Raw genomic sequence first — 27355 nt, forward strand, 5'->3', positions numbered from 1 at the left:
CAAACAGCTGAGACTCCAGGAAGTTACTGGTCTTGGTCAAGAATAAGCCTAACCCACAACCCCAATGAACTAACAAATTGTTGTTTTTGCACATTGGTTTTTGTAAGGACAAAACAAATGATAGACAGAGTTAGGCTAGCTGTTTCTGTTCTTTATGATAAGCTAAGACGATCAGATGCTAGCTGTAGCTACTGTACCATACAAATAAGTGTTCGTATTAAACTCTCAGAAGATAGCTCATAAAAGTATTTCTCCAAATGTTATATCGTGTTGAAGTGAGGGGGCATATTATTATATTATTTATTGTATAAGCCATTGTGTAGTGGTTGAATATCACCTGCTAAATATAATTAAAATAAAGGCCTATCAAAGTATCGTATGCATTAATAGCAATTACATGACTTCTTTAAAGAGTATTGAGTTATTTGTTTAACTTAGATAAAGTTCCCATTCTTTTTTAATCTGTTTTTAAGTGGGAGTATCAGGTTAAGCCACTTAACTGGCTGCCACTTAAATGGTTTGCAGCTTTTTAAAATACATTTGGAGAGAAGCTTTGCCCAGAGCTGGATTTTTTCGCTGATGCCCTTTAAAGCAGACACAGACTCACTGGACACCATATAAGATGAGTCAGAGGACAAAAAATGCAATGTGTGGAGGACAGAAACGTATAAGTATTAATTTCCACCAGACTTCTTTAGCTGTGGGTGATGCTGACTTTGGTATAATGATGACACAATTAGAAGCACAAAATATATAATGTAATATATCATGTAAATAAATTAAGATGGATACAGTAAGATGCCCGAAGCCTTGTGACTCTTTAGCATCTGTATATCTTTCTTAGCATCAATTTCCAGTCCTGTGACCTTCACTGCACTGATGCTGCTTTCACCACCCTCCACCTCATTTGGCCCGTGATGATGGGACTCGGCAGAGGTACAAAAATATCTTCCAAAGAAAAAGTGTAAACCAGCCAGGAAGGGTGAGGAGGGAGTGTGAAAACACACAGGCACATGCCAAACTCTGCCTCCATTCACTAACACAGGGTTTTGTATCAGAGCACAATGCAGCTTTCAGACACAAAGAGTCCTCTCTGCACTTCCAGAATATAGTGGAAACTGGCTTTTGATGGTAAAAGACCTTTAGAAAACAGGTTTTGCACTCAAGTGTGCTGAGCTACATAGCATATCCTCAATAAGGCCGGTTTAATATTTTGTATTTGTCCTTCAATACCCTGCATGGCTCCAGGTCTCTGACTCAAAGCACTAAACTCTGATGATTCAAACAGAATTATGAATGAGGGAGTAAAGAAAAATGGCAATTCATTTGGATTATCATGGTACATCTTCAGACCCATGGGTTGCTCTAAAGTCCCCTGTGCTTCAAGGGGATTTATTAAATAGCCTAAAAAAGGTGGGATTTCTAATAGATCCTTAGTCTTTTTCTTATAATGAAGAACCATAATCACAATTCAAGACATGGTTTTACTTTCCTTCGGTATTTAAATAATGTAAAGTAAAGCTAAAATAACTACTCCATTAAGAGTATTGATTGAGTCATTAATCGACAGAAATATAATGGCCAACTACATCAACTACTGGTCCATAAATGTGTAAAAAAAGTTTTAAATGCATTCATACAAGCAATACATACTTACGATTATGTTTTTGTGTAATCAAATGGCAGTCTAGATACCATTAAGCAAAAGTACTATAAAGTCGAGTCTTCCCATTGATAAATTAGTATTACCTTCAGACTTGCCTGATGCATAGATGAATATAAGAAGGAAACCAAACCGGAAAAGTATGAATCATAAAAGTCCCTCTTTAGCTGAACTTGTCATAAAAACCCTGGGTCTGGAACCCACTGGTGTAAACAATCTGTCTTTACAACTAAATAAAACTCCCAAAATCAAGGCAGCTCAACACTAAACGTATGAAACATTATTGTTATGTGGTGCTCCCAATTCACGTCTCCAAAAATGTGTTTTCCCCAGACATTCCTCCTGTGCAGTGCCTGTTTGTGTGTGACAGGAAGATAGAAGCAGGGTATGTGGGTGAATGGGAAATGTGTCAGTGATGTGAAGTGAGATACGTGCAGCAGTTCCTGACAGTCACACCGGCAAGCAAACTTCCACTGAAGTGTGAGTATTTTACAGATACAGTCACTCACACAGGCAGCCTGAATGTGACAGGGTTGACAAGTGCAGAGCTGATAGGAACACCTCTCATCTCTGTGCCATAAAGTGTTTCACCATGCTGTTTTAAAAGTTCTAAATAAATATGCAGTGCACCTTCCGCATCTCATAAAGAAGAGCAGGTGGGAGCTGTTGAAGCGTGACACCATTCAACAAATATGTGAGCTATTCAGTGGAAGCTGCAGAAGTAGCACCGTATCCAAACCAGACTGACGTGTCCGCAAACAAGCTGCATTCCAAGGTTGGGTGAAAGTTTGCCGGAGAGCAGGGGAAGAGATTTAAACACAGCTGCCCACTGAGGCATCACCAGACTGCGGGCAGGCGAGGGGGGGGGGGGGGGGGTGTTGACAGGCCATCTCAGCCGTGTGTCACAGAGCAGGAGACGAAGGCTCCGGAGGGGAAGAGATGTTGGGCGGGGTTAGAGGTCGGACGTACGGTGATGCATTTTTAGCTCTTGCTCTTGTCTCCTTCATTGAGGAGGCTGCGGCTGCTTCAGCTCAGTCTCAGGGAGGATAGATCACACACTGACCGACACACACCTGACCCTGCGGCTGCTTTTGTCGCTAGCTAGTGGAATACTTTGTAAGAATGTGCAATTTTCACATCAAGGGTGCACTGGGGCCAGACCAACAAGTTTGTGAGAAATCAAGATAATCTACAATTAAATTTACAATCTACAATCTTCAATCTTTAATGGCATCATGGGGTTATTGTCAAGATTTCTGCCACTGCAGTCAAATTCCCGTCAGTTAGGATTCCTTTAGGGTTCATCGTTCAGGAAGTTTTTAACCGGTATCAGATATTAGTGATACCAAGCACTGATAAAATGTGTTGCTTCTCCAACACAGCTTGGTGGATGACAGTTGCCCCGGAGGGCTTCAAGCTAAGTTATCATAAATATTTGCAAACTTTTTTTCTCTTTACTTATTCTATGGTAACCTAAGATCCAGACATTCAATGACTTAATACTAAATCTGGTTTAAATATAGGTTAAAAACGAAGATCTAAAAAAACAATATTGTTAAAATGTGTCTTAAAACTGGATAAACGGTTATTCTGTCACACAACCACAACCATGAGGAGACCTTTAAAGACGACCAAAGGAAACAGTCCTTTACGTTGATTTGAATGACTGATTCCTCTTCATTTGAGAACTTTTATAAATATTTGGAAGCATGGGACCTTTAAATCTCTATCTGGCTTGCTAGCAGCTGTTTGAAAAGCAGAAAAGGAAACAGCCAGTAGCAATGAAGGCAGACACTAGTAGACAAAAGTCAAAGCGAGTATCCATCATCTCCTTCCTTTGCATGCAAACTCTCTGTGGATCCTCTAAGCAGGGGCTACTGTAGCAGACCATTAGCGAGTGCGGTACTATATCATATGCACTTAATTATTAACAGCTCATTCATTCCAATGAACCTGCCGTGAGAGTCAAAAATCCAGTGAGAGTATTGTTGGAATCAACCAAACCCAACCAGAATAAATAAGTAGAGTTACAATTACATGTTAGACTCCATGTTCACTCACTTTATACTCAGGGCACCACAGTGATACCTCCCAGACAAAATTCCAATCTTGCGCTGCAATTACACTTTTAATCCAACCTTTCCATCTGCAGTACCAGATGAGATGACACGCAATTAACTTAGTGGGCAAATAGGGGATTAGTGAATCCTACTGACCTTCATTTATCCTCCCCAACAAGGCAGAACGCATCTATTACCAAAACATTACTCATTTAAATCACATATCATTCTCCGTTAAATACTGTATTATTGGCTGGCCTGGATGTGGTGTACTGAAACAGGCTTATCAAATAATAATATGATCTCATCATCGCCGAGACGCTGTTCAAAAGAGGCACACAAAAAAAGATGAGAGGACATGTTAGAGCTCTGTTAGATCTATGAGCTGGTTCATTAGTATGTGCGATTTGAAAACCTCCCAAGCTGGAGCTCTTTGATGAGTCCAGTGAGAGGACAGGGACAGAGGGGAGGGGGGGTTGCCAGATACTTCTTAGGTTACCATCTGCCTGCATGACATAAAGGGATGAAACCCAAACTGGTGCTGGCTGCAGACCAGAGGAAGGTGGTGTTCCTCTCCACACAGGAGCTCTCTGTATTCACCTGTTTGTACAGCTCGAGGCTTATTCCTTCCTACTCCGTCTTCTGAAATCAACATTCCAAATTAGTCACTGTCAAGTCAAATATCCGCTTCCCTCTTTGAAAATGCCCACTGTTAAATATTTCTATATGAGTCAAAATGATATGATATAACTCGACATTCTGAGTTTGCTCCCAAATGATAAACAATTTTTTGGACAGAAACAGCTTTGTTCCATCATCAGCGAGTATCATCACCACCACCTCCTCCCAAATGACTGATAGGGGTAATTAGCTGCATAAACACTTCTCGTATGGTATTCATGTTCATTACGGTCACATTGTATAACCAGGATGGAGCACGGAGTCGCTAATGAGACTGGAAGACAAAAGAACCTGAGGACAGTCTGCATTTTATAACAGAGCGAGACATGTTGAGACCTAATTAGACGTAGCTGCTCGAAAAAGCAGGATGAAAAACAGGCTTTGTTTTGATGCGATTTCTCCACCCGTCAACAAAGAATCCCTCTATGGGAAATAACTGAGCGGGAATAATTAAGCCTGAGCACAACTACACTCTCTGCTGACAGGATCAGTGGAAAGTCTAACTGTTTAAGTGATCAGTTTTGTGAGTGTGTGTGTTCAAAGCATGCTCCACATCCACCATCACCCCTCTCATGGGCTGTTTAATAAAGGCAGCTGTAGGGGCTGCTGGCAGGTGGATCACCTTTCAGGAGGATACTCCGTTCACCCTTTCACCCTCGCCCACTCTCCTGGAGATCGCTGAACACACAAAGGAGATACAGAGCGTTGGCACCGATTCCTTCTTGGAGTTCAAAGACCAAACGAAGGCGATACGCAGGATTGGCAGCATGTCCTTTATCCCCGCTCCTCAACGACGCCCACCAAAATCACTGCAGAGACGCGCACCATCTCCCCCGTCCTCATCACCGCGCCTACGTCAACCACCTCCCCCCCCCTGGCAGCATGTCCTCTACCCCAGCACCATCTCGCCCGTCTCCATCACCGTGCCTACGTCAACCACCTCCCCTCCCTTCAAGAAAGCATCTGCAGTCTCCGAAGCCTGATAAGGATGTGTGTGTACAAAACACAACAAACTCTTACTGATATGTGATGGGTCCAGGCTCAAGGACGTATGGCACTCTCAACTCTTTCCAGGACATGTCGGGGCCCTGCCTGCCAGTAGCTTTGCCGATGTCTGTGTTGATAGGTAATAGATTAAGAGCGGTGAATCATAGAAACAGGAAGCGCTCAAACGTTTGTGTGAGTTTATCTAATTTAGCAGTGATTCCATGTCAGCCACAGCTTGTTACAAAAAACATGACTGATAGTGTGTTTAACAAACTTAAACTAGCTTTATTAAATGTCAGGTCTTTGGCAGGAAAAACATTTTTAATCAATGATTTTATCACTGAGCACAATCTCGATTTTATGTTTTTAACAGAAACTTGGATTGAACAAAATAACAGTGCAGCTGTTCTTATCGAATCAACCCCTCCCAACTTTAGTTTTATGAGTCAGGAAATAATGCATAAGAAAGGGGGTGGAGTTGCTATTCTGTTCAATGATTCCCTTCAATGCAGGAAGACATCATATGGAAACTTTGATTCTTTTGAATATGTGGCCCTTCAGCTGAAATGCTCCTCTCGAGCTCTGTTCCTAAATATCTATAGACCACCCAAATACTGTGCAAGCTTTTTTGATGACTTTACTGAACTGCTGTCTATAGTGTGTATTGACTTTGACCGTCTAGTCATTGTTGGTGATTTTAACATCCATGTTGACAACCCCCAGGACAGAGGGGCTAAAGAACTGTTTTGTGTTCTTGAAAACTATGGACTGGAAGATGCTGAGCAGGTATTTTTTCAGCCCTGCCCAGTCATCACATCAGCTAGGGCCCCCCAGCTGCTGGAGGAAATGTGGTTCTCAGTTAGCACATCACTACCATTTGTTTTGGACTTGCCCTTTAATAGTAACTTTTTGGCAAAAGATCCATGTAGAAATTGAAATAATACTACAGGAAAAAATCCCATTAAACTGGGACGAATTTCTATTTGGGCTCGTACATTCAATCCCCTCAAACTTAAAAACAAAACAATTATTTGGAATTCTTACTGTTGCAGCAAAAAAAGCAATAACTAGAAAATGGCTCAAAGCAGACATCCCCTCTCTTGACAACTGGTATGACAAAATCCATGAAATCTATATCATGGAAAGAATCACATTCTCAATGAGGCTACAGGAAAACACATTTGAGGAAATATGGAAAAAGTGGAGAATTTACATATCCCAAAGACGACCATCCCTTGTTTGACTGTTCCTATACACCGATTGAATGTATATAGATGTGTATGTATGGACACATGTATGTGTGTGTGTATTGTATGCATATATGCATGTTGATATGAATGCATATGTACATGTGTAGACATTTGCTATTTCAAACAACCCCTGTGTACTTTTTCGTTTTTATTTTATTTTGACTAATTTTGTTTGCTATTTCATTTGTCACTTTCGGGTCTCTAAAAATATATGATTTGAAAAACTGTACTTGTATTATAATGTGACCCCAAATAAATAAAGAATTAAAAAAAAAAGAAAACTATGGACTAACTCAGCATGTGACGGAGCCCACGCACAATAAGGGGCACACTCTGGACTTAATTATCTCAAAGGGTCTGAATATCTCTAAGGTTGTGGTGACTGATGTTGCCCTCTCTGACCATTCCTGTGTTTTCTTTGAGAGCTCTATTTATGTTCACAAAAATGTTCAAAAAGAGGTAACCACAAAGCGATATTTAACTGAAAATACTAGGGAAATGTTTACTCAGAATTTTTCTTCCACACTTGCCCCTAAAAATGTTATAGATGCCATTGCTCCAACTAAGGTAAAGGAAGTGTCTGGCAAGAAAATATCTCCATGGAGAAAGGTCATGACCGTGAAAACAGAAAAAAGAGAATGTCGAAAAGCTGAACGCAGGTGGCGAAAAACAAATCTCCAGGTTCACTTTGAAATCTATAAAGAGAGACTTGGCCTTTATAATTTGGAATTGAAAAACGCACGACAATCGTTCTTCTCTGACATCATTATCAAAAACAAAAACAACGCACGTGCCTTGTTTGCTACCGTCGACAGACTAACTAACCCCCCAGTGTCAGTAGCCTCTGAATTTCTATCCACCAGGGCGTGCAATGATTTTGCCTCCTTCTTCACTGACAAAATTCAGAAAATCAGACAAGCAGTCAGTGCCTCTGCATCAGGAACAGCAGATGTGTTGTCCCTATCTCCACTTAACATCAATTCAGACATCATGACACAGTTCCATCAGATTAATGATAAAAACCTAGAGGACATTATTCAACTTCTGAAATCCTCCTCCTGCTGCCTTGATATTATTCCTACAGGGTTTTTCAAAAATGTTTTGCCTTGCATGGCCTCAGATCTACTTCATATAGTAAACACATCTCTTCACTCAGGTATTTTTCCACAGGCCCTGAAAACTGCATTAAACCGCTCTTAAAAAAGAATAATCTAGATGCTTCAGTAATGAACAATTACAGGCCCATATCAAACCTCCCATTTCTAGGTAAAATCATTGAAAAAGTTGTTTTTCAACAGTTGAGTAATTTCTTGCATTTAAATAACTGTTTCGATGTGTTCCAGTCAGGCTTTCGTCCAAACCACAGCACTGAGACTGCTCTTGTAAAGGTCTTTAATGACATCCACTGAAACACAGACAGTGGCAGAACTTCAGTGTTAGTATTATTAGATCTCAGTGCTGCGTTTGACACTGTTGACCACAGCATATTACTAGACCGACTGGAAAACTGGGTGGGACTTTCGGAAACAGTTCTGAATTGGTTTGAATCCTACTTAAAGGACAGAAACAACTTTGTTTCTATAGGTAAATACACATCTGAGTTGACAAATATGACATGTGGGGTACCTCAAGGCTCCATCTTGGGGCCTCTTCTCTTTAACGTCTACATGCTACCACTGGCTCAGATAATGAAAAACAACAAAATAAGTTACCATAGATGACACACAAACACATAGATGACACACAAATGTACGTAACAATTTCACCAGGAGACTATGCTCCAATTCAAACACTGAGTAAGTGCATTGAACACATCAATGACTGGATGTGTCAGAACTTTCTCCAATGAAACAAAGATAAAACTGAGGTAATGGTTTTTGGAGCCAAGGCACAACGTATAAAAGTTAGTGCTGAGCTTCAGTCTGCAATGTTCAAAACAACAGATAAAGCCAGAAATCTAGGTGTAGTCATGGACTCTGACCTGAGTTTCAACAGTCACATTAAAACTGTTACTAAATCAGCCTACTATCACCTAAAGAATATATCTGGGATTAAAAGACTAATGTCACAGCAGGATTTGGAAAAACTTTTCCATGCTTTTATCTTCAGTAGACTCGACTACTGCAATGGTGTCTTCACAGGTCTCACTAAAAAATATATTAGGAAGCTGCAGCTGATTCAGAACGCCGCTGCTCGAGTCCTCACTAACACTAAGAAAGTGGATCACATCAGTCCTGTTCTGAAGTCTTTACACTGGCTTCCTGTGTGTCAAAGAATAGATTTCAAAATACTGCTGCTGGTTTATAAAGCACTGAATAGTTTAGGCCCAAAATACATTTCTGACCTCCTGCTAAATTATGAACCATCCAGATCTCTCAGGTCTTCAGGGACTGGTCAGCTTTCTGTTCCCAGAGTCAGAACTAAACATGGTAAAGCAGCGTTCAGTTATTATGCTCCAAATATCTGGAACAAACTCCCAGAAACCTGCAGGTCCGCTGCAACTCTGACTACTTTTAAATCCAGGCTGAAGACTTTTCTTTTTGTCGCTGCTTTTAATTGAACTATTCACATCTTAGACTGCACTGTAACTTTTATCCATGTATTTTTTCTTTTAATGTTTATTTTATTAGCTTTTCTTTTTAATGACTGATTTGAAATGCCATTTTCTTAATCTCTTTCATTTTTTGTAAAGCATTTTGAATTGCCTTGTGTTGAAAAGTGCTATATAAATAAACTTGCCTTGCCTTGCCTTGCCTTGCCTTGCCTTGCCTTTCACGGCAGGTAGAGCAGGTTATTGAGAGCAGGTTATTGAGAGCAGGTTATTGAGAGCAGGTTATTGAGAGCATATGGAATGTGCACATCCTTTCTGACAAATCTGCTTGCAATAGAAAGCTGAGCTGTGGTTGCATTTTGGCTCACTTTGTAAGACTTTTGTAAAAAAAGTAATACGATAACCTACAGAATAGTCTTATAGGATACCACTGTGACCAAGTTGATGGTGTTTCATACAATTCAGGGATTTATCCCTCAGGCAGCAAGACTGTTAAACTCCTGAGCTCGTACTCGCATAAGCTTCTGATACACTGTTTATCTGTACATGTGTTTAATTCGCATTTCCACATTATGTATTAAGAGTATAACATTATTCTACTTTACAGTATTTCACTTTACATTATTTGACTATATCTATCTTACATGTACAGAATACTTTTTGTTATCCCTGCATTTTACTCTACTTGCATTGTTTTTATATTTGCACACTTTGACTTCCTTATTTCTAAGTATTGTGTTGCACTGTTGGAGGAGCCTAATGCTTAAGATGAACAAAAACTACATGTTGTGCATATGTCATAAAACCTTTGATTTGAACCTAGAATCATCTTCACATCATAATAATACCCATTTCCCTGTTGTAACACATAGGCCTATAGTTATTTGTAATATACAGTTGATGTTAATTTCCACGCTGCTCACTGACCCATCGTCCCCACAGTGCTCACCTTCTCTCCGGGGAGCCTGCAGCACGGAGGCATCTCTGATGGCCCGAGCCCACCTCTCCGCCTCCTGGAGGTTAGCGAGCGGGTCCTGGACCAGCGCCACCCGAAAGCCCTGCTCCACTCTCTGCCGGGCCACTCCGGCGCTCATCCAGCGCCTCTTGAACGGGTAGAAATAGGCTGCAAAGTAGGCGCCGACGTCCGCGCTGTCCGGCCCTCTGTACGCCCGGCAGCCCACACAGTCTGTCAAGTTAAACAGCACCTTGCTCCGGCCGGGTGAGGAGCAGATCCTCTGCACGTTGAGGACGCTCTCCGTGAGGCTCACCGAGTACCGGACCCTGTCGTCGAGCGGGTCCGTGAACTCCCCGTACAGCACGCCCACCGCCCCGTTCCTCTGGCGGGATGGGTCCGCTTCGTCTTTCTCCATCCCGGGTGGACTCGGAGAGAGCGTCCCGCAGGCCGGTGTGCGGATGGCGGTGCAGACTCCTCTCAGCCTGCTGTGGGACCCTCTGACTGACAGCAGCAGCTTCCCCAGTCCACAGTCTCTCCCTAGTGACTGGAGGAGGAATGGCAGTGATGGAGCAGGAGGAGCACAGCTGACTGTCCTGCATCAGGGTTATTGTCAAACAGGTTTGTATTTGCTTTCGCGTATTGGTGCACAGACATGATAAAAATGCAGATAAACAAATATTAAAAACTAGGCTTAAAAAATGCTAATTTCTGTGAAATCAATATTTGTTTGACATGACAGAGCAATAGGAAGCAGTGTGTATGGTTGAGTATATTTCAGAAGTTGTGCCAAGATTAACAGCAATAAGAATAGAACAAGACACATGCGATACAGAGATAATAGTCCAAGAGCATGTGGATCCCGTGGAAATATACAGGAAACCAGATCGAAGAGAATATTTTGGCCAAACAAACATTGTCAATTTTCAAGCCTACTATGAACACTCCACCAAAAAGGCACACATAATGAATTGATGAATTACAAATTAAACTATTGGTTATATTGACCAATACAGATGTATTCCTTGCTCAGGCTATGCAAATGTTGTTTTCCCTTACAAAATAAGTCAATGAAATAAATCAAATGTAGGCCTACAGTTATTTTTGTTTAATGTGATACAAATAACGTATGCTACTCACATATTAGGCTTGTGCATACACATTAGTGTTTTTCCGTATATGATTCATATAGTTGATATCATTATTATGATTAAATAGTAGCCTACTTAGTGTATGGAGATGTAACGTTACTTACAAACTTTTTGCCACACCCAGTTAGTAGTCACGTGGGATGTGACGTTTCCAACCTATAAAAGCCTCTCCACGCGAGACTTCCGTTCCTGTTCTCCTTCACTGTCTGCGTTGAAGCTACACTCTGCAGCATGTGGCTCTCACAGGGCGTGATGCTTCTATATCTAAATATGAAGTTTGCTGCAGACGAACCACCCTGAAAAGGTAATACTTTATGATGATATAATGATACTTAAATGTGAGAATCTGTATGTGGGTTTATGGGAATTGTGCTAGCTTTCACCGTTAGCCGTTAGCTCTTCTTGACTAAGGCCAACACGTGCTTGAATCCATTTGGGCTTAAGTTGAAAAGTACGCTATTTTGAACAAGTTTGTTTGCATTAAATTCACTGGCACATTCCTTTTTAACATGCATTTAAGTTAAGTTGTTAAATTACGCCATTTCATGTCTTAATAATTTTGTTTTCCTTTACCTTACAGGCACTTTTCCTCATGCGGAATGAAGCTAATCTTCCTACAACAGATGCGAAGTCCATCTTCGTAATGAAAGGTAAGAATGACGAGCTGGTGTGCCTTAAATTATTGACTCAATGCAGTCTATATGATGATTCTGTTATCCCTGTCAGAAATACAAGTGTTGAAACCAATGGTATCTGACTAGCTGCATACTTACTTATGGAGTCACATGCTGCTGATGAATTGCCACTAAAGAAGCTTCTCTTTTCAGGTTCACGTGGGTCCTCGTTGACACTCTGAAAATGAGGAGGCCTGGTGAAAGGTGTGTACCACCCTACTGTGCATTATATAATTACCTTTATGCAGTCTATATGATGATTCTGTTATCCCTGTCAGAAATACAAGTGTTGAAACCAATGGTATCTGACTAGCTGCGTACTTGCTTGTAGAGTCCCATACTGCTGATGAACTTTCACTAAAGAAGTTTCTCTTATTTTTTTCAGATGAGGGTCCTCATTGAGACTGGCTGAAAATGATGCGGGCCTGTTGAAAGGTGTGTACCACCCTGCTGCGTTTCATCCATGTTTCCAATTATTCAGTGACGATAACTGCTGCATAGGAAGTGCCGTCTTATGCGAAACTGACGATTGAAGCTGTTCTGAGAATTGTTAAACCGTCAGGGTTTATGTTGACAGTGTGCATAATCTAAATACTTAATCTAGATGTTAAATCTCTCCCTTCAGGTCCTGGTCAGTAATGACAGACTATGACGTCCCTCTGGTGCTGAGAAAAGATGCTCAGGTTCATTTGGGTCCTCGTTGACACTCTGACAATGAGGAGGCCTGGTGAAAGGTGTGTACCACCCTACTGTGCATTCAATAATGGACTTTATGCAGGCTAAATGATGATTCTGTTATCCCTGTCAGAATAACAAGTGTTGAAACCAATGGTATCTGACTAGCTGCGTACTTGCTTGTAGAGTTCCATGCTGCTGATGAACTATCACTAAAGAAGTGTCTTTTTTTTCTTCAGGTTCGTTAGGGTCCTCGTTGAGACTGGCTGAAAATGATGCGGGCCTGGTGAAAGGTGTGTACCACCCTGCTGCGTTTGATCCATGTTTCCAATTATTCAGTGATGATAACTGCTGCATAGGAAGTGCCGTCTTATGCGAAACTGACGATTGAAGCTGTTCTGAGAATTTTTGAAACTTCAGGGTTTATGTTGACGGTGTGCATAATCTAAACACTTAATAATCTAGATGTAAAATGTCTCCCTTCAGGTCCTGATCAGTAATTAAAGACTATGACGTCCCTTTGGTGCTGAGAAAAGTTCACGTGGGTCCTCGTTGACACTCTGAAAATGAGGAGGCCTGGTGAAAGGTGTGTACCACCCTACTGTGCATTCAATAATTAACTCCATGCAGTCTATATGATGATTCTGTTATCCCTGTCAGAAATACAAGTGTTGAAACCAATGGTATCTGACTAGCTGCGTACTTACTTGTAGCGTCTCATGCTGCTGATGAACTATCACTAAAGAAGTTTCTCTTTTCAGGTTCATGTGGGTCCTCGTTGACACTCTGACAATGAGGAGGCCTGGTGAAAGGTGTGTACCACCCTACTGTGCATTATATAATTGACTCAATGCAGTCTATATGATGATTCTGTTATCCCTGTCAGAAATACAAGTGTTGAAACCAATGGTATCTGACTAGCTGCGTACTTGCTTGTAGAGTCCCATACTGCTGATGAACTATCACTAAAGAATTTATTATTTTTTTAGGTTCTTGAGGGTCCTCGTTGGGTCGGTGGAAAATGATGCGGGCCTGGTGAAAGGTGTGTACCACCCTACTGCCTTTCATCCATGTTTCCAATTATTCAGTGACGATAACTGCTGCATAGGAAGTGCCGTCTTATGCGAAACTGACGATTGAAGCTGTTCTGAGAATTGTTGAACCTTCATGTTTATGAGGTGCATAATCTGAACACTTAATAATCTAGATGTTAAATCTCTCCCTTCAGGTCCTGATCAGTAATGAAAGCCTGTGACGTCCCTCTGGTGCTGAGAAAAGTTGCTCAGGTAATTTCAAGTGCTAATGTTGACTTAAAGTCAAGCCGGTGATGAAAAAAGTTGTCCCTGTCTGAACATAAGTGTGGACCTATTGCTTGACTGCAGAAACAGTTTGCTAACTGTCGTAGTTGGTTTTAAATGTTTTTGTTTCCTTGCAGAACAAATGGAGAAACCGATTGGATTGATCCAGAAGTCAGACTCTGCAGTAGAATTGTTGGTGTACAAATTAAAAACAATGTTTGCTCTAAAATGTGTTTAATAAAATTGTTTGTACAAAACATTTAAGTACAATGGCACATCGAAAGTAACATGACTCTTACTGGGAGCAACCACCATGCATTGGTCAATCTGTGTTGAAGGTCGATCTGTAAGATTTCTTCTTTAAATTCTCCAAGAACACTTGCTCTTCTTGGAGGTATTCACGGTCCTGGTGAGGAGGTGGAGAAACTCAATGTTAAAATGTACATGTGACTGTGAGCCACTGTGGCATTTTGTTCCTATTGACATTAAAAAACCTCAATATCAATCTTTTGGTGCTTTAATTGTATTTATGCATTCTAAGGTCTAGACCAGCTTCAGTTGCATTTACCATAACTTGGATACTGTGGCTGTCACTTGTTAAATGGAAGAATAATACTTTCAATCTTATGCACCCATATAAATGATCACATAACTTTTTCATACTAGTAAGAAATCCTGATGAAGGCATTTCTATCAGACTCCAGTGGATACCTTTTCTGCTGTGTACTTCCAGAGAGTCAGACTAGCCTGGAGAGCCATGGACTGAGAGTTGGCCAACGAAGTCAGAGGTGGAAAGATCAGGGTAGATGTCAGCTCGGGGTTTGGCAACACTGAATCTACACATACAAATAAAACCGTTGTATCAGATCAAATGGTCATTTTGGGTTACTCTTTATTATAGTCAACTGGATAAAGACCTCACCTGGTAGGCCTGGTGTAATTTGTGCAAACGATGCTTGTCTCGGCATCTTGGTGTCCTTCTGCAGATGACTTAACCGCGTTCGCTCCTGGATGAAAAATAGTTGATGTACTGTTACAATCCGTGTGATCAAAAATAGAAGCCAAATCTAAAGAATATGGCATAAAGAGCTGTCGGAGACACTCGCCTGGAGGATTCTTTGCTCTTGCTGCCTCAGCCGCTCTGTCTGCGAATGGATATGTCTGAGTCTCGCCTCGTGGTCAGTCTCCACTCGTTTTGCCTCCTGCAACGCTCGTTCTCCTTCCTCAAACCTCTCTGCAGCAAGCTGTAGAAAGCATGCATTGTCCAAACTCAAGATATTGCACATTGTTTCCTGCACTTCATTTAAGAATCACGGTGCTAATGTACCTTGCTGAAGGCCTCCACCTCCTGGGCTCGTGTCTTGAGTCTCAGCGCGGTGCTGCTGATTCTGTCTTTCTCGCTGTCCAGTTCCTCTCTCAGTCTTTCCAGAGTCTCCCTCTCCTGTGCCACAACCATCTGCTTCTGTTTCAGCTCCCCGGTGTGAAGCTTTAAGTCCGCTTGTTCCTACAAGAGAAAAGTACATTTATTATGTCCTTTAGTGTCCCGTCTATCCCAGGGAGCTCAACAAAATGTACTCTTGAATATACCCCCATTACATTATTTTACTGTAAGGCATAGCATTTTAAAGTGCTTTACAAACATTTAAGTATTAAGATGATTCAATTATTGAAATTACTTTAAAATACATTAAAAAAAACAGGCATTGAAAAGAGGAATGAATAGAAACAAACTCAGATAGAATACGAAGTTACAAAGTAGTTTGATTTATTAAAAAATGAATGTTCTTAAATCTTGATTCAAAAGTAGTTTGAGTTGCAGCGGACCTGCCGTTTTCTGGTAGTTTTTTCCAGATATATGGAGAATAATAACTAAAAGCTCATTCTCTCTCTTGACTGAGGACAGAAAGCACCTGGCCCAGAACACCTAAGAGTTCTGGAAGGTTAATAAATGAACCACATAATAAACACAATGACAACATTAGTTTTTAACTGAAAGGACCATCACCTGTGCCAGACCTATGATGGAGCCCTCCCTCCTCTCCAACAGACTGCTGACCTCCCGCTCGGCCCTCTCGTGCCTCTGCTTCTCCAGGGCGTGGAAGTGGGTCCAGTCAGCAGCCAGCTTCCTCCTCTCCTCCGCACAGTGCTGCATCACCGACTTCTGCTCCTCCAGGAGTGCACTCTGATGGAACACGGAGACACGCAGGAGACGTAAGAAGGAACCACGCATTGATTCGAGTTTGATGTGGATGTTCACCTGGCTCACCTTAGCTCTCTCCAGCTCCTCTCGTTCCATGTTGATCTGCAAACTGAGGGCGTGCCGCTCTCCCTCCAGCCCTCTCTGGGTAGACTCTGCCTTGGCCTGCTCGGCTGTCATCTTCCAGCGGTCCTGAGAAATACAACAATAAAGTCCTATTGTCAGTTGTTGACAGACAAGGGGAGTAACTGTACTAACTTACAGTTACATAAAAAAGTACATACATCTGCTTTTTGGTCTTCATTTAGACTTTTTTCAAATACCTTTGACTTTTTTTAAATCAAGTAGCTGGAGACCTGATTTGTTAAACAAAAATACTCTTTAAAATACTTTTAAATTCATGCATTATACTAAACCTAAAAGGCAATTTGTTTTCTTTAGGGTTATGATTAGGGTTATTTTTGCATTGCATTTGATTTTAAGGTAATCCAAAAGTAACGGTAAGTAAGGTGACATTACATTTATGTGCAGTGCTTCTCAAAGTGTGGTCCGCGGCCCACTGGTGGTCCGTGAGCGCCCCCTAGTGGTCCGTGAGTATATTGGTAACATTTCATATTGGAAATAAATTAATTTAAGTTTTCCGCACTCTCGCGGGAATATCTCCGCAATGGAGCGAGCTTAAGTTTAACTTTCGATTGCATGATATAGCCCAGCGCAACACCTTCATCAAACATGTTGCCACTTGTTTGTACCATTTTCAGGCGATTTGTAATCTGTTCTAGAAAAACGATGTGTTTTTGGATATTTGTGGAGTTGATAAAATAAAATAAAATAAATGAATAAATTAATTAATTTTTGATAAAATCAAATATCACAATTTTTATTGGTTAAGTGGTCCTTGGTATGAAAAAGTTTGAGAAACACTGTTCTACAGGTTACTAGTAATTGTAAACAAAGACATTTTTAAAGAAACCCTCCCAGACCTGGTTGGTGAGGGGAAAGTATCAATCTTCATTGCAAGCGTGTGTACTTTATGTATGCACTTGTGTAATGCTTAATCCTACAGATTGACCCTGACCTTCTCAAGTTGTCTCTGCTGCTCATTGAGCTGAGAGTCCATCCTGGAGATTATTTCCTTCAGGTACGTTCTCTCCTCCGCCATGGCCTTCTGCTGCTGGGCCAGACGTTCCTGCATCACTGAAACGAGCATTTAGAGAATGACCTTAACCCACTTGCAATGCGACACCAACCACAGTATGCTGTTAGCCAACTTGTGTTTTGACCCATTTGAACAAAGTGTGCACGTTTATGTGTGTGTGATGTACTTCGAAGCTGCTCGTCTCGGTGCCGTGCCCCCTGCTCCAGGCCCTGCGCCGTGTGTTCATGTGTGCTCTCCACCCGGGAAGAGAGATCCCCCAGCCGAGAGGAGAACTGCTCCATCTGCTCAATCACCCCCGTGAGGGACCTGGACCAAGGAAACACAGTTGTACTACAGTAATGTTGCACAAATCACAAAAGACCCTGAATAAGATTGGTTGATTAGTGTTGCAAATCTGCTTAAATACAGAAAATAAGAAAAATAATAATTCTAGACTCACTTTTCAAGGTGAAATAACAACGTAACTCTTCCAACATAGTGTATTCAAAATATCTGCACTGATTTCACACAAACACACATGGAACATACTACTAGTGTTAATAAGAGTATGTATCGCAGTGTCATTCGTTTCCATCTAACCTGGTCTGTGATGTTGCGCTTGTTACAGCATCAATCTCCTCCTCCTTTAGTTTCTTTAGTCTCTTGACCTGGTCTTCGTGGTCCTTCTTCATCTCCAAGACAGATTTCCTTAACGGAGAAAATACAGTCAGCTTCGGTCATTTGTTTATAATACAACTAATACGTTTATTGTAAGATGGGTTTTTTGCTTAGTTATCGGAAAAATGTGGTTCTTTTTCAATAAGTTAGTTCTTTAGACATCTGTCCACATTCCAGATAAGAGGGGATTATGGGTATTACTCTGCTAGTCTACCCAGATAACTCGGTGAACGTGCCTCTTGAATGAGGCCCCGAATGTGCAGGAAGATTAAATCGCATTATGCAATATGAAGACTAAGCCGAGTGATCTGATTACTAGGTTTCTGTCTTTTGCTTCAAATGGAACAATGATCTAATCCCTTTGTTTGTATTTTTCTTTCAGTCAGCATGTGTTGAATACATTTTTATATTACTGGCTAGTGTGAAATAATCACTTACTGTAATTAGGGCTTCTTTACTCCCAATAGAAGTGCTTTATGTCAGGGAATCACTTCCATAGATGTTGACCTTTTGCCCTCTGACGCAGATGACCAACCTTGGTATCTGTTATCTCCCTTAAGGAGGGGGTTCTTAGCCATATGTTGTTGTTACCAGTTTATGACTGGGCAACTTTCGGTCAGAGATAGTTTATTGTTATGGGGACGTATGGAACACTTTCTTCCGTTTGATGAACCCAAGGTGTGAAATCTTCGAGGCCATAAGCGTCAACTGCAAAGTAATTCAGTGTCCCCAGCTGTTTAGTCTATCTAGTGAAGAATGTTGATTACCCTCATCCAAACTAGTTCAAACCTCTACGAGAAGAAGGTTTCTTCAGAATTGATTGAACCGTGTGGTCAGACCGTGGCCCGTGACATGTCTTGTGAATTCTCCGGCCGAAGCTCCAAATAAACCGTCAGTGTTTGCCATCAAAGCTCCAGCTCTCCTCGTGTCTCTCTGAGTCCTGTTTCTAATTGCTTCAGAAGTTTCCCCCACACTTTATACAATACAATAATGGTTTAAAATCCAATGCAATGTTTACGTATGTACTGGGCCTGCCCTCGCAGCTTAAACATTTGCAATAATAGGCATTGTGTGTAGAGAAGGAACAGCTGTGTTTGCAGACCTGATGTTGACCTTATTCTGATTTCGTATAGACTTTACACAACACACAAAAAATTGGGTCAATGCTGTGAAAATGATATACATAGTACATGGAGGGGGCATGCACTTCTATAGAATGTAAGGTTGACTCAGAAACTCTTGTGATGGTTGATCTCTGGAGTATTAAACACCTGTGATATTGTCAACTGTAAGTGTTGGCAAGAGATCCTGACTAAAATGTGTCCCAGACTTCGCATCTTTCAACATTTCTCGCTGTACCTCTGGAGGTCTCGGAGCCTCTCCACCTCGCGGTCTCTGTCCTGCTGGGCCTGGGTCAGTTTGCGCTGGTACTGAGCCTGCAGCTCGGAGCGTTCCTGCTCGGCCGATCGTGTTGCTGCTGCCAGACGTTCCATTAGGTCTTCACACTCCTGTCGCGCTTGTGTCTCCCTCTGGGCTGCCGATTCCTCGAGCAGCTTCACGCGAGCCCTGCACGTGCACAGAGATACGGAAAGCATGTGCTTAGCAAACATAAGCAGCTTGAAGTGCAGGGAATTATGCATAATGTATGTTAAACATGTACATAGGAGCACATTCGCCCTACATATGTGCGTGTGTGTGTGCCGAGGAATTAACTACTTGTTTGTGTTCTCCATGAGTTCCATATCCTGTTTATGCCGCTGCTGGACACTCGCTAGCAACATTTGGCTTTGCTCTCGCTCCAGCTGCAGAGTCTTCACCTAGACAGTAACACATAGGATGAAATATAGGAATCTTTTTTGCAGCATTGAAGGTTATTTGTGTCTTTTACACATTACACCAACATTAATATACCTGTCCCTCCAGTTGGATGATGCAAGCCTGTAAAGCTTGATAATCTCCAGCTTGCTGCTCTCTTACATTGACCCCCCCGAGACCCAGCAACTGAGACTGCATCATCTTTAGGAGAAAAATAAACAAGTCAAGAACAATTCATGTGCATACACAGCTGGAGTATATGTGCAAGTAACATTCCTAACCTGCTGTTGTAGAAGCAGCTGCTGCAGAAAGTCTGCTGAGAGTGGCACCTTCACAGAGAAAATAGAGAAGGGTTATTCACTAAAAACACATGTGATTGCCAAAATGGTGACAAACCTTAAAGGGGCCCTATTATGCTCCTTTTCAGGTTTCATAATAATTCATAATGTTGTGTCTCTACTCTGACACGTTTCCATGATTTAATGTTCAAAAAGCTCTTTCTCATTCTCATACAGCACCTATTTTCACCCTCTGTCTGAAACCAGAGCCCAGTCTGCTCTGATTGGTTAGCTGTCTGGCTCTGTTGTGATTGGTCAACTGCTTAGAGATGTCCCCCCCCCTTAGCCTATTAATATAATGTGTAGGAGCACTATCCAATAGAAGCGCAAGTGTTACATAGTGATGTCACTATGTTACATAAGTAAACAGAAGGTCCTTCTTTCCTGTAGTGATCAGGCCGTGCAACCACTATGGCCCCTGGTAGACCCCCCACACACAGACTGGAATACCCCTGATTTGCAATAACACTGTCTGAAACAATAACACTTTGTGGAATGTACCCTCCTGCAATTTCACATTTACTACCATGGTACACATATCTGCTATTTTTGTTGTTTTTTACTTATTGTGTTATTAATAACGTGTGCATACTTAGCCATTTTTTTATCTTGTATGTTTATCGGCTGTTGTACATTTTCCTGTGCGGGACAAATAAAGGATTTCTGATTCTGATTCCAATGGAATTTAGGCAGGAGGGGGAAACCCCAAAAAGCATAACAGGGGCTCTTTAAAACAGACAAGTATGAATACCTGTTGTTGGACAGCACTTGATGTATTCTGCATTTGGTTTGGCTGCTGAACAGCTGCAAAGAAAACAACCATGAGTAACAACATTATTCAAATGATCACATTTAATATTACAGCAATGGTGAATACTGCATGTACAACTACTTCAGCTCGGCCCTAGATTACCTACACCACATTGAGCCAGGCAGTGTAGTAGAGGTAGGGTGGAGCAGTGGCAGCTGTTGGGGCGTTTCATCCGCAGCCTGACTGGGTCCTCTTAGGATCCCGGATCCCTTATGGGGTGGCAGGTGGTGGGGTTGGGATTGAGGCTGGGTGTGGCTAACGCTAGCAGTAGAGACTGGCAGAGGGCGAGGTAATTGAGGAGGGTAATCTGAGGGAGGAGAGGAATTAAGAGTTTGCTGGAGCTCTACATTGGCATGGACAGCTGAGGAGGATGTTAAGATGGAGGGGAGCGGAGGGTTGGTGGTTGGTGTATATTCTGTAACGACTGACGGTGATTGTGGTGGAGTTAAGGTGTAAGAGGGAATGGTATCTGTATGAAAGGAGTGGCAGAATGTGAGTTGATGATCCAATGAGATGGGCAGGACGTTATAAAAAATAGAAAAAGGTTTTGGATGTGGGTTTTGTGAAAATGACTGGATGACTGATCAATTGACAGGGTATGATGAAAAGTTTCCACAGATGAAAGTCACCATTCAAATTATATCTATAAAAATGTAAGACCAGTAATGTCGGTAAATACCTTGCCTGGTCCTCGTCTCTCTGACGGGAGTGGAGTGAGCCTTTGGGCTTTGCTGTCCGAGAAAAGTGCTGCTGTACAAAACAAAAGGAAAGTAACAGAAATATCAAACAAAAAATCCACTTACAGTTCACTGGTTTTACACAACAAATATCTTACTTAGCTTCCGTGACAGATGTAAGAGTGTCCTCTCTGGCCCTGGGAGCTTGTGAAGCCACTTGTTGACTGAAAAAAAACGTTCAGTACTGAGAAACAAACTTCGTCTGTGTGTTTTTAATGTATTTGTATTTTCATTGTTGTGTACCTCACAGTCGACTCCAGATCCACTTCTTCTCCCAGGCCTAAAGACTCTTCCTGTTTGGATGTTTTTGCCTCAGAGTGTGTCACAGACAGACCCTTCTTCCTGCTCAGAGCTCCTGCTAACCAATCATCTTCCTCCTCCTCTTTCGGCTGGCTTTTAGAGACCTCTGGCTGGGTTTGTTTGGCGATAGTAGCAGGTACGGTAGGGGTGTCTGCTGCCTCTTTAACAGCCAATGTGGCATTACTACCAGTCAGAGAGGGTCTTTTCTCTAATGAAGGGGAGGAGGGAGGTATTGGAGAGTCTGTTGAAGTCTCTTTGGCGTCATCTTCCGCAAAGATCTGGTCGTCATTTGTCTTCAGGCCGAGCCAGTCAGCGGATGGGCGCTGCCGTGTCGAGAAGGGGGTGGAGGGCTTTGGTTTCTTCTCCGGGGTAGAGGGACTGACATCCTCTGTGGAGAATCTGATATGAAAAAAAAGGTAAGGGTAGAAAGGTGGTGATGGCCAACAGCCAAGTTGACGACAGCACCACAAAAACGAGATAGCAACACCCCAAAACCAAGACATTGGCCGTTTCTCAATGTCGAGTAAAGCTGCTGCGGAGCCACTATTTCCAGTATACTACGTCATCGAGTGGCGCCGAATGCTGGGCATTTAAACAGTCCTTCGGCGCCACTCGATGACGTAGTATACTTGAAATAGTGGCTCCGCAGCAGCTTTACTCGACATTGAGAAATGGCCATTGACCCCCTTAAACCAAGATGGCGACGGCCCAAAACCAAGATGGCAACTGCCTAAAAAGCTAAAAGGGCAACCGATTAAGACACCGAGATTAGGCTTTACACACACCTGACAGAGTGTCTACGGGACTGGCGCGCCTCAGGCGTGGACCCCAGAGTGGGCTGATAGGAGCCAAATGTGAGGTCTTCTTCTGGAAGTGTTTCTGATAAGAAGGCAAACATATTAACCCTTTGAAAGAGTAGTTGCTCATAATAATGACAGCAGAAGGACACGGTGCCCCGTTACCTTTCACGGTAAACGTCTTATCTTGTTGTGGCTTCTCTTGAGTTTGTTCCTTCTTCTCGCCCGTCGGAGGTCTCTCCAGAAGACGAGGGGAGGTCAAACTCTCCAGAATCTCATCTAGTTTGGTACGAGGCCTCTGAGGGGTCTCACTCCTGAGGAAAGGAGGCAGAACAGAGGGAAATGAGAGACAAAAAGGGCAGGGAAAGCATTAAATAGTGAAGGCAAAACAACATAGAAACAAATATATATATATGCCCTGGGCGAGAGATGCTGCTTTCTTTGTGCAGCTTTGTTTTTAGCGGCACCCTGAAGCCCATAGCACTAATTATTTATTGTTTGAGCGCTATAAATAAGGACAACAGTAAGCGTGAGAACAGAGCTGTTACCTGTCCTTGTTGGACCAAAGCGCAGCTTCTTTTTTCTTCGGAGCGTTTTTATTATCACCGTCAAATCCGAGTGCGTCCATTAGATCCTCCTTATCGTCATCAAATGTGAGATCACTTCGTTTAGTTGCTGCTTTGGCTGGTGAACAAAAAATATAAACACAAACACATTCAGTACCTTGTTTGTTTTTGAGAATCAAATAAAGACGGATGTATCATTTAAAGACTCACATGTTGTAGTCTTTAGGATAGGCGACGCTGTAGGAGATGGCGGTGCTTTTTCACGTTTGGCTTTCTGTATGATAGATTTAGGCTCGGGCTTAGTTTCATCTGGAAGCAAATCATCAAGTAGATCCGCCAGGGGGTCGTCAACATCTGCAGAGGAAATGAAACTCTTTACATTATTTATACTTCTTCTTTATACACCAGGCTGTTAAGCAGTACATGCTAAACAGGCATCACATATGTACGAATGTCTATGTGCAAATATGTTTAAATGATGAGGTTTACACATTTCAGCATGTGTTTATACACTGAGTCACATTAGGGACATCTGTTAGCACCAATATGACACAATAATTAGAGATTGTTATGTATTGGAATACAAGCATTTCTAGACTTTTATTGTAAGAATAGATTTGATGTACTTTACTGATCCCAAATTTGGAAATTGTTTTGTTATAGCGACAAGTAAAAACACATTTCACATAAATTCAAAATAATCAGTTAAAAAATACTTTAACAATGGAAAGATATTTGTATGGAGTATTTCTAATGTAAATAATATACAAATATGATATATTGTCAACCTCTTGTATGTGAAAAAGGGTGGACAAAATATTGGAAACACCTTTCAACATAAGGATGGATGTAATGGAAGATTTAGATTGCTTGAATTGTACCGGTGTACCAAATACATTTGAACTTGTTTACAGTGTGGATATCTGTTGGATACACATCTCTTGTCTAAACTACACACAAAAAACACCTTTAACTACCAACTGATATAATTCAACTACACACATATCTGTACTAATGTACCTTTAGTGTCAGGAGTCTGACCTTCATCTTCACCCCCACTGTCTACATAAATGCAGCAGTTTGAGGAAAGAAACACAGCAACGCTATCAGTTAACAGCTACTGAGTTATATAGTGTGTGATGGATGGGACGGGGGGGGGGCTAACCCACCTGAGAAAGTGAACTTCTTGTAGTTATGCGCTGTGGACGCGGGTGCAGAGTATGTCTTCCTCCCTCCTGTGGTGGGTTCATCTGAGTGGAGAGGGGAAGACAAACAGCTCTCTGTTACTGCTGCTTTAAATGCAAACTTCAAAGTGGGTAATAATGTGAAGCTGATAATGAGTAAATAATGAATTCAAGAACACTGCATTGAATGACCTGCTCCCCCTGGCTTTGCTTTACTTTCTATGGTGGATGAGTCTTTCTTTGGCCCTTCGTTACCGAACGGCTTTAATTGTGCAGGAGCTGAGCTGGGCTTTTTCTTTGGTGCAAAAAGGTCAGCATCCATATCATCCATGTCCTGTGCAAAAACAAAGGACAGTAGAGCTGAGGCTATGTGCAAAGAACTAGACATCTGAATTCTTGTATTGGTATTTCTACATTTTTCATGATGACCTACCTTCATGTTCTTCAAAATGTCATTGGGATCTGCTGCTGAGACATCAGAGTCCTGGACAGGAAAGTAAATAGTAACAAATAGACAATAAATAATGCTAGAAATATAAGATTGTGTCTATGTGTGTATTTTCATATGTCGGTCTACATACCTCAGTGTCCCCACCATCCCTCTTCACCTCCTCTGCTAGCATACTGAAGATGTTATCAGTGGCAGAAGTGCTGGAGAAGGAAACATTTTTATTGCAAGCAGTTGTGATTTATAATTGTTGGCATGTAACTTTGGATTCCTCCAACTTACCGATTCAGTTGCCCACTGCGGGTTGATTTGCCCCTTACTGGGAGTTCTGGTAAGTCAATCAAATAGTAAAACACACAAAACTCTTACAATAATACAAATGAAAATACTGGAGATCTGACTACTTACTTTCGTCATCAAATAAACTGTCAAGCAAATCTTCATCTCCGAAAGAACCTAGGGGAAACCGTGGAGGGGCAGAAATAAACAAGCTTGAGACTCTTCAACTTTAGTGTCTCCTGGGGAAATGTTGTCTTGCAGACGTAACTAGACCCAGGTACAAAAAACATAACAAAACAGCCTATATAAAAACATCTAGTGAGAACAGTAAACCTACAATATAGCAGGAAGAAAATGTATGTATATAACATTTTCATTATGATGTCACCAGCTGAATACTACTTTATTTTTTTGGATTCTAATATTCTGTGGCATAGCCTACTCTAAATGCTACAATACATAGTAATACAATATGAGAAATAAACTATGGAATACAGCATTACAATAATACTTGAATAACTTACTTTTGGATGGTTTGCCCTTCCGCTTTGAAGCCTGTAAAAGCAGTGATATATCATGAGTTATATTACAGCTGGGGGAGATGTACCTAGTGTCACTAAACCATGGACCTACTGCAGATAGCAAATCATTGCATGTTTACAAAGTGATTGAAAACAAGGATTTAACTTGAAGAATCGAGCAAACACTGAGGCACAAGTTTGACTCACCATGTTGAATATCTCCTTGTAGCTTTAATGTTATTGTAGCTAGCTAACTAGCTTACTTAGCTAAATCTGATTAGGCGTCTCCTGTCTCCATTGGTAACCACTCCGTTACACCGGTGAGCTTTCATTTCAAGGACATATTACACGATTGTAGTTTTTATTAAGCTTGGTTACACGTCGTATTGTTTCATGCTTTTATACAGCCATGTTTGGTCAGTTAGCAGTCCAAACAATACTCAGTTAATTTGAAGTAAATTAACATTCAAGCGAATCACACCGCCGCTACACACTGCATTAGACATACATTAGACTACATCGACATGGCTGTCCGTTAGCCATATAGCACACCTAGTTATGCTAATTCACACTTTTAAATTATTTTCAACTATGAGCTAGGAAAATCACAAGCATCTGTTTTTGAGATTTACTGTAACATTATCGGTACCACAACCAGCGCGAGACACACACTTCCTGTTTACAGTTCGCTTTGCATTGTGGGTAGGGTAGTTTTTAAGAGTACCCTTTTAGCGTGCCCTTTGAAGAATAATGTTTCAGAAAAATGCGTTGTTTTTTTTACCTGTGATTATGTATGAAGTTGCTAGTTTTACATTTTCTGCTCCATTTTTTTAGATGCTTGCTTACTTTGTGAATCCTACCAAACCACCAGGTTTACCACCAGGTGGCGTCAAAGCTAGAAAATAGGTCAACTCAAATCAGTTGCAACAAAACTGAAGGGCTGAATAATTTATCTTCTGATGCCCATGTTTAATTCAGTGAGGTCTAGGCCTGATGTTGCACTCTTAATCAGCACAATGATAACCAGTAAGCATCTTTGCTATTTCGCATGAAATGTTTTCATGCGCTCCTTGGCTGAGATTATACCATAGACTGAATATATAAAGGATTATGCATGGCAACATCATGCGATTCGTTCAATGAGCAAGGCCAACAAGCTAACATCCTCTATTTAAAACATTTGGTCTTTGCATGCAAGGATATTTTTATGTTTGTAGATATTCTGTGATGATGGAGTGTTTATTGTTTTGTATTCAATTACATTTTAAATGTCTTTTATTGCACTGAAATACCTTTAAGTAGGAAAGTCATCCTGCAACTTCTAGAGAGACATATCTGACACATATAACTTTTAAATTGTATAGTATTCCCATTTGATTGTTGAGCAAAAGTGCATGCAGAATTGATGTACCATGGGAGAACACTATTCACTGTAATGTCATTAGTATGCACTGAGAATGCTCTTTTGAAAAAAATACATTGCTAACATCACAGCATAACGACAAATATATATTGCCAAGAAACAAAACTGACCAAACTACGGGACATGTAATTAACTTTATCGTTATACCTTTTTATACTATTTGAGTTGAATGTTCTGGTTG

The 27355-nt window shown here is 41.4% G+C and overlaps 2 protein-coding genes, 1 long non-coding RNA gene and 3 other non-coding genes across 13 annotated transcripts in view; 4 read left to right on the forward strand and 2 right to left on the reverse strand.

Annotated features, from left to right (window-relative positions):
- LOC117535404 (sphingosine kinase 1-like) overlaps nt 1-10643 on the reverse strand; it is a 29999-nt gene extending 19356 nt beyond the window's left edge. The window contains exon 1 of the mRNA XM_034199859.1: nt 10142-10643. Within this exon, the coding sequence (XP_034055750.1) occupies nt 10142-10562 (421 nt within the window). The 5' untranslated portion in view covers nt 10563-10643. The remainder of the gene's footprint in view (nt 1-10141) is intronic.
- Nucleotides 10644-11476: 833 nt separating this feature from the next.
- Nucleotides 11477-14447, forward strand: LOC117535400. 2 transcript variants are annotated; one of them, XR_004567406.1, is made up of 11 exons: nt 11477-11599; nt 11876-11945; nt 12123-12173; nt 12355-12404; nt 12595-12703; nt 12884-12937; nt 13131-13230; nt 13406-13456; nt 13634-13686; nt 13873-13930; nt 14080-14447. It is a non-coding gene; the product is annotated as an uncharacterized LOC117535400 (long non-coding RNA). The 2 variants fall into 2 exon arrangements; XR_004567405.1 differs by having other exon boundaries at nt 13873-14447.
- LOC117535407 lies at nt 12446-12515 on the forward strand. The gene has a single exon (XR_004567413.1). It is a non-coding gene; the product is annotated as a small nucleolar RNA SNORD49 (small nucleolar RNA).
- LOC117535406 lies at nt 12979-13048 on the forward strand. The gene has a single exon (XR_004567412.1). It is a non-coding gene; the product is annotated as a small nucleolar RNA SNORD49 (small nucleolar RNA).
- LOC117535408 lies at nt 13728-13797 on the forward strand. Its single transcript, XR_004567414.1, has one exon. It is a non-coding gene; the product is annotated as a small nucleolar RNA SNORD49 (small nucleolar RNA).
- LOC117535399 (fas-binding factor 1 homolog) lies at nt 14160-26423 on the reverse strand. 7 transcript variants are annotated; one of them, XM_034199851.1, is made up of 32 exons: nt 25959-26423; nt 25755-25785; nt 25360-25407; nt 25234-25279; nt 25085-25154; nt 24937-24987; nt 24720-24837; nt 24489-24569; nt 24340-24381; nt 23530-23673; nt 23302-23437; nt 22919-23067; nt 22742-22835; nt 21900-22355; nt 21755-21820; nt 21599-21669; nt 21026-21226; nt 20860-20912; nt 20052-20099; nt 19867-19971; nt 19672-19772; nt 19315-19521; nt 17878-17985; nt 17465-17604; nt 17218-17336; nt 16209-16331; nt 15948-16124; nt 15270-15446; nt 15049-15186; nt 14865-14949; nt 14654-14778; nt 14160-14348 (listed from the first exon to the last, which is right to left on the reverse strand). In XM_034199851.1, exons 1-32 carry the CDS (start codon nt 25959-25961, stop codon nt 14265-14267), a joined length of 3597 nt encoding a protein of 1198 aa, XP_034055742.1. In that variant the 5' UTR covers nt 25962-26423; the 3' UTR covers nt 14160-14264. The 7 variants fall into 7 exon arrangements, with proteins under 7 accessions (XP_034055742.1, XP_034055741.1, XP_034055739.1 ...); XM_034199850.1 differs by having other exon boundaries at nt 21599-21666; nt 24696-24837; XM_034199848.1 differs by having other exon boundaries at nt 24696-24837.
- Between the last annotated feature and the right edge of the window lie 932 nt (nt 26424-27355).

Source organism: Gymnodraco acuticeps, unplaced genomic scaffold (assembly GCF_902827175.1).
Source record: "Gymnodraco acuticeps unplaced genomic scaffold, fGymAcu1.1, whole genome shotgun sequence".
Classification (NCBI taxonomy): domain Eukaryota; kingdom Metazoa; phylum Chordata; class Actinopteri; order Perciformes; family Bathydraconidae; genus Gymnodraco; species Gymnodraco acuticeps.

Bases quoted from the DNA above. Each gene is read 5' to 3' on its own strand.
- LOC117535399 (XM_034199848.1), bottom strand. The intron at 22,356-22,741 runs GTGTGTGTAAAG...TTTTCATATCAG, and splicing joins TCCCGTAGACACTCTGTCAG to ATTCTCCACAGAGGATGTCA. The intron at 21,227-21,598 runs GTATTTACCGAC...CTCCTCCCTCAG, and splicing joins AGAGACGAGGACCAGGCAAG to ATTACCCTCCTCAATTACCT.